Here is a 6,296-nt window from a genome sequence, read left to right on the forward strand (position 1 = left end):
TGTTGCCCAAAGAAAACAACTTCACTGGGGGTGGGGGTTGGATCCACGTCACAAAGGGTGCATTTAGGTAGAAGCAATAAGAATGTTCGCAGCTGCAAAGGGCTATTTCCGGGTTTCTCTGAATACTCATAGCATGGAAGGTGTTGTTGTGCCCCTCTGGTTATCAAAGGAGGCAAATCAGCTCAGAGCTCATTTAACCCAGATTTAAGGCTGCATTGTCTGGGGAAACTACAGTTTAAATTAACTGACTGAAAACAAAACTAAAATATAAAACTAAAACGTTAAGACAATCTACATCCAACTTTTATTCAAATACGTAAAACAAATAACTTTAATTAAATACTGCTGATACAAGACTATACCTGGAGTATTCCAGAAACAATGACATAGGTGCTACTTTACCTTCTGCAGTAGCTGTGAAGTGGATGAGTGGAATATCAGCGTTTTGACAATGAGACCAGACCCTGCTTTGATGTTGACCAGGCCAAGCCTGAGGGTGCGAGTGTGGGGGGTGGAGGAAGGGGGTGGCAGCATCTAATGGATCTTCTCAAACACCCATGTTTGTAGAAGCCTCAGGGGACACGGACCCACAAGAGAAAATGGTGCGCATTCCTCAACTGCCATATAAAGCCAGGCGACGGATCTTCCCCAACGAGCAGCAAAGCAGCTGATTACACATTTAAACGCTTCTATAATACTCTTGTCTTCTTTATTTTTGCATTAACAGAAATCATTTTTGGCAGCATGTTGACCATGGTTTAATATAAAAGAAAGTAATTTTTCTATGAAGTGTACGGCTAATAAGATTCCTAACGCAACAGAAAGATTATCCTTGGATTCATTGTTTGAAGGTAAAAATCTACTGCAGACAATGATTTATACCACCGATTAGTAAGGAAAAATCAGGCAATAATTCTGGGCTGCGTTAGTCACTCTAGATATCAGCTAATATGAAATTTAAATGATGAAGACTAGTGTTATGTGTGTTTTTTATTGGGGAACTCCGATAGCTAGGCATACGTTCATATTTTAAAATAATTGTAGATTATGTTACTTGTAACTTACATTATAGAATACATTACATACATAAATAAGGAGCTCTAATACCAAAAATGGACCAAATGAATATGAATGATATGAATATAAAAATGTAGAGTTAGTGGCTATTAAACAGAGTTTTAGATGTCAAACACCCAGGAAGAACATTAACTGGCCACAGCATCTGCACTGATAGCTTCCATTTTGACACCCCCATTTTGGATCTAGCATCAGCCTGCTGGGATCTGCTCGGGTTGCGGACGTGGCAGTGGGTTGGGGAGGGGGGGGGGGGATGGGGGATCTGTGGAATAAGGGAATTGTTTAAAGAAAACAATTTTTTTTCTTCATGATCATGACATTGTGAGGGAGTCTGTCTATAATGCAAAACTCCGATGGTCAAAGAAAACATGCAAGATGTCATCCTTCTACACTGCTGGTGCACGATTCCCGATATGATCTCATCAGAAGAAAACAATCCATCTGTCACCAGTGCACACAAGACAAGCCCTTGATGTCCCAACACCTCTGCACCTCAAAACTAATTAAAAATAAACATGATTTTCAAGAAAAGTATAATGAGCAGATTTATGAGTGCAGGGGCATAGAGTGTAGGCATTAGGACCTTGAGGTCCACTTAGAGGAGCCCAAATTTCGGGGGGAGGTCTCAACCTAAGTTTGGTGGAGAGTTTCTCATTTGAATATTCCTTTCCCAGCTTCCAGAAACTTCTTTCCCGCGGTATATAGGCCTGCAGAAGCACTGGTTACTCTGCAAGATTCCAGCACGCAGGGACAGAAGACGACTGAAGGGTTTATCAAGGTAAGAAATTGCCATAGGACTAAGAGGGAAGGGGCTTTTTCAATAGATTAGTAAATGGATGTCATACATTATGTGCTTTTGTTCAGTAAGATCTACATAGACATTGTGATTCCATGATGTCAGGGATGAGCTTTCATCTAATATGAGAATTTTGTCAAGTTGCAAGCAAATATTGCAAGTAGGTCTATGTGTTCTTTCTGATTGATGTATTTCAACTTTTTGTTCTTTTGTTATGTGGGGGTGAAAGGCGTGACATGAAAGTCTTTAAAAATACTGTCATCCTGTCCATTTTTGCCTTGTAATATAATTAAATCTGGCAAACAAGCGACAGCATGTTCAAGTTATCAAGCTCTGCTAGAAGTGGGGAAGGGATTTTGCTCTTCAGAATCAACACTTTAAAGGAACAAATTACTTTTTTTTCTGTAGAAATTTCAGTGAACTGTATCGTTACATTTTAGTGCAGGGAGTGGTTAAAAAGATGTCGCTGAAACATGACTCTTCTCACAGGAAATCTGACTCCCCACTGTGGAAGTTCTGATTGGACAGAAAGTCGCATTAGATTTCTTCTGGCCAATGAGAGTCTTTTCTGTGTCTGACTGTATAACGCTACATGTGTACTGCATTGGTGTGGCATTCTCAGGGACTGTAAATGATTTTTAAAAGTAACTAGAGGCAATACAGAAAGAGAATGAAAGAGGAAAAAGTTATCATTAATTTCCCCATCTGAAGTATTTCTACTTGCCCTGTGGCCATTATATTATGCACCTCTTGTCTTTCAGAATGAAAATCGCAAAAGTTGACATCAGTATGAAAACCTTTGAAGGTATCCAATGTTGTTGAAATAAAATCTGAAACAAACCACACAAAAACAGACAATTGTAACTATTTCATGTCCCCACTTTGTTTCCAATGCTGAAAGGAACGGGGTCGTCAACCCAAATGGTAGCATGAGGGGGGGAAAAGAATCTGAAAGAGATAAGACTTTCTGATAGCCTCAGGCTACACAATCTGTGCCTCTGTCTGGCCGCCTGAGATTGCAGCTGAGATTGCAGCAGATACGCATGTCTCTTGTGGCAGAGACACACCCTCATATAGCATAAGAACATGCTGATTTACATGAATCTGTGAACTGGAATCCAGCTGAAAATCCTGAATGAATGCATTGTGTGGAGAGACGGATTTAAAGACACTGCACTGTAGGCAGTGGGAGGAATCTGATAACGTGGGAAGTACACTAACTAAACACCAGCTCCAGCAGTTAGAATTAAAAATCCTTTTTAGATTAACTTATTATATTAAGGCTTGCCTAAATTGTAACGTTATGTTAGCAGGTAAGTGTGGATCATAGTTCTGCTTCGCAAGGCAGTGCTCGTGTCTTACTGTCCTGATTGTTTAGCTTTAGCAGTTGTTTAGCTGCTGATGTGGCTGTTATGTAAAACGTCTGCTTGGAATTTGCCAGACCAACGGTGGCTGCACAGTGACTGGCTTGCGGAATAATTACATGTTATTCCCTAGCTGAACGGCTAAACGTTGGCAAAGGTGTTTCACAGCTCAAAGCTCAAATTCTAAAACAGAACCCTCATTATTATTATTATTTTGTCATAATAGAGCTGGGGAACACTGTGTTAAATTTCATATTTTCCTCCCCATTTTCAGGTCTTCATTACTGCTCTCAATCACTGAAGATTCTGATTCTGAAAGAATGTGGGTGACAAAGGTGGCAGCTCTGTGCCTGATGGTTGCGTCAGCCACTGCCGAGAAGAAGCTTAGCAAACATGCCGCTACCTTAGCAGACAACAGCGCTAACCTGGCCTTCAACCTATACCAAAACATGGCCAAGGAGAAGAACCTCGAGAACATCCTCATCTCCCCGGTGGTTGTCGCCTCCTCTCTGGGCCTGGTAGCTCTCGGGGGCAAGTCTTCCACGGCTTCCCAAGTCAAGGAAGTGCTCAGTGCCAGCAAGGTGCAAGATGAACATCTGCATGCTGGCCTGGCCGAGCTCTTGACCGAAGTCAGCAATTCTACAGCCCGCAATGTCACCTGGAAGATCAGCAACAGGCTGTACGGCCCCAGTTCCGTCACCTTCGCCGACGACTTTGTCAAGAACAGCAAAAAGCATTACAAAGTTGAGCACTCTAAGATCAACTTCAGGGACAAGCGAAGCGCCATAAACTCAATCAACGAGTGGGCATCCAAATCCACTGGTGGAAAACTGCCGGAGATCACCAAAGACATGGAGAAGACAGATGGAGCCATGATTGTCAACGCTATGTTCTTTAAAAGTAAGTAGCCCTTTGAAAGGCTGATGAGCATTCAAATAATTGAGGGTTCAAGATGCAATTTCATCTGCTTACCTTTGTAATTTTAACATTTATCTACAGCTCATTGGGATGAGAAGTTCCACCACAAAATGGTTGACAACCGTGGTTTTATGGTATCTCGCTCGTTTACTGTCTCCGTTCCAATGATGCATCGCACGGGTAAGTACCTTAATTATGTCACTAGCTGACCTTTAGAATTAAACAAATAGTAATACTGCAATGGCAGCATTCTAGAATGGACTAAGTTGTGTTAGAAAGAGCTTGGAAGGGTATGAAGAGATGGGAGGCTTAGGTCTCATTTTTGCTCTCTATTCCTTAGGGTTATACAAATTTCATGAAGACACGGAAAACAAGTTGTTTGTACTGGAGATGCCTCTGGCCCACAAGATGTCCAGCATGGTGTTCATTATGCCATACCACCTGGAGCCCCTGGAGAGGCTGGAAAAGCTGCTGACCCGCAAGCAGGTGGACGCTTGGCTCAGCAAGCTGGAGGAGAAGGCGGTGGCAGTATCTCTGCCCAAAGTGAGCCTGGAAGTCAGTCATAACCTGCAGGTAAGTGATCTGAAGATCTCGCTGCAATAGAAGGCTTCCAATTCAACTCAGATCACTGCACTTTTATCATGAAGACTTCATTACTATCCTCATGGCAACCACTTGGCGATCTCAATAGCTTGGACTTGAATCGTGTTTTGGACTTGGACTTAGTCCCAGTCGACGTTGGTTCATTCTTACTGTCCTTTGAAGTCTCACTTTGAGTTACAATTTTTATTGTCCGTTGATGTCTTTAGCTGTATGAAGCATCGCAAAATATGACTGCCTGACACCTTAGTTATCACTAATAAAACTAAAAATATAATAATAAAAAGAAAGCTGGGTTTGGATATAGTCAACGGTTTTTAAAACATTTAATCTCCACTGGATTTTAACACAAATTTTCATGTTTTCCCAGAAACACCTTGGTCAGCTTGGTCTTACTGAGGCAGTGGATAAAAACAAGGCCGACCTGTCCAACATCTCTGGGAAGAAAGACCTGTACCTGTCCAACGTCTTCCATGCCTCAGCCCTGGAGTGGGACATCGAAGGGAACCCCTTTGACGCAAGCATCTTCGGCACGGAGAAGCTCCAGAACCCTAAGCTGTTCTACGCAGACCATCCGTTCATCTTCATGGTGAAGGACAACAAGACCAAATCTATCCTCTTCATTGGCAGGCTGGTTCGACCCAAGGGTGACAAGATGCGAGATGAGCTGTAGTGATTCCCAGGGATGTCAACCTTTACTGTGTATGAATTGAGTATGAAAAGGCAATGGAAATGTTTTTGGTAGATCAGTTACCTCATAAGCACATTCCACTATATTAGGTATGGACCAGTATCTGGGTCTGCCCCTCCTGAGGTATATGTGAGAAACACCCACACTGACAGTCAGTTTAGCTAATATACTTTTATATCTGCTGGGCTCAAAGGTAAACAAAATGTCACATGACTGCATGGTGAATCCCACCAACACATTAAAATACACCACTGAAGAACAGTTCTCTAGCTTGATGAGTCTTAACAACCACGTGCCTGTTTCGGCAAGTCATGTGACCGGCATGCTTATATTAAGTGTGATCTCTCTGAGTTTTGCCATCGTTGTCCAATCAATCCAAAAATCCACCCAAAAGAAACATGCAGGTTTTGTGAGGATATCTTTAATGTTTAAAGTAAAAAAAAAAAAGACGAAAGTTTTGCATTGATGTCAAAAGATTATGTGGTGCTGTTTAGTCCTCCCCATGCCAAAGAAACCCAGTAATTTGTTTTAAACCATCATCAGTGTGTTGTTACCCAGGGTTCTTGCCACGTGACTTATGTTGGAAAACTGTCACCTTTGTTTTTTGAATAAAACTCATAAAAACAAAATTTGTACTGTATTACTTCATTCAAGCATCTTTTGCAGTTGTACAAGTTTTTAATATATGGTTTCATTTACGACAATGGAGTGCTCATCTAAAGCGTATGAAACAGCAATTGCATTCTCCCCAGGATGCATGTTAACGTATATAACGTAACATTTACTAAATTAAGACAACTTCATCACATCACGTGAGATTTGTAAAGCACAAGTGAATTTTGTGCGAAAT

The 6,296-nt window shown here is 41.6% G+C and overlaps 1 protein-coding gene across 2 annotated transcripts; it reads left to right on the forward strand.

Moving 5' to 3' along the window:
* Nucleotides 1-1,699: 1,699 nt before the first annotated feature.
* serpinh1b (serpin peptidase inhibitor, clade H (heat shock protein 47), member 1b) lies at nt 1,700-6,075 on the forward strand. Of its 2 annotated transcripts, XM_023801104.2 has the most exons (6): nt 1,729-1,855; nt 2,635-2,678; nt 3,512-4,137; nt 4,237-4,335; nt 4,496-4,728; nt 5,126-6,075. In XM_023801104.2, exons 3-6 carry the CDS (start codon nt 3,558-3,560, stop codon nt 5,426-5,428), a joined length of 1,215 nt encoding a protein of 404 aa, XP_023656872.2. In that variant the 5' UTR covers nt 1,729-1,855; nt 2,635-2,678; nt 3,512-3,557; the 3' UTR covers nt 5,429-6,075. The 2 variants fall into 2 exon arrangements, with proteins under 2 accessions (XP_023656871.2, XP_023656872.2); XM_023801103.2 differs by lacking the exon at nt 2,635-2,678 and having other exon boundaries at nt 1,700-1,855.
* Nucleotides 6,076-6,296: the final 221 nt, after the last annotated feature.

The sequence above is a fragment of the Paramormyrops kingsleyae genome, chromosome 17 (assembly GCF_048594095.1).
Source record: "Paramormyrops kingsleyae isolate MSU_618 chromosome 17, PKINGS_0.4, whole genome shotgun sequence".
In the NCBI taxonomy this organism is placed as follows: Eukaryota; Metazoa; Chordata; class Actinopteri; order Osteoglossiformes; family Mormyridae; genus Paramormyrops; species Paramormyrops kingsleyae.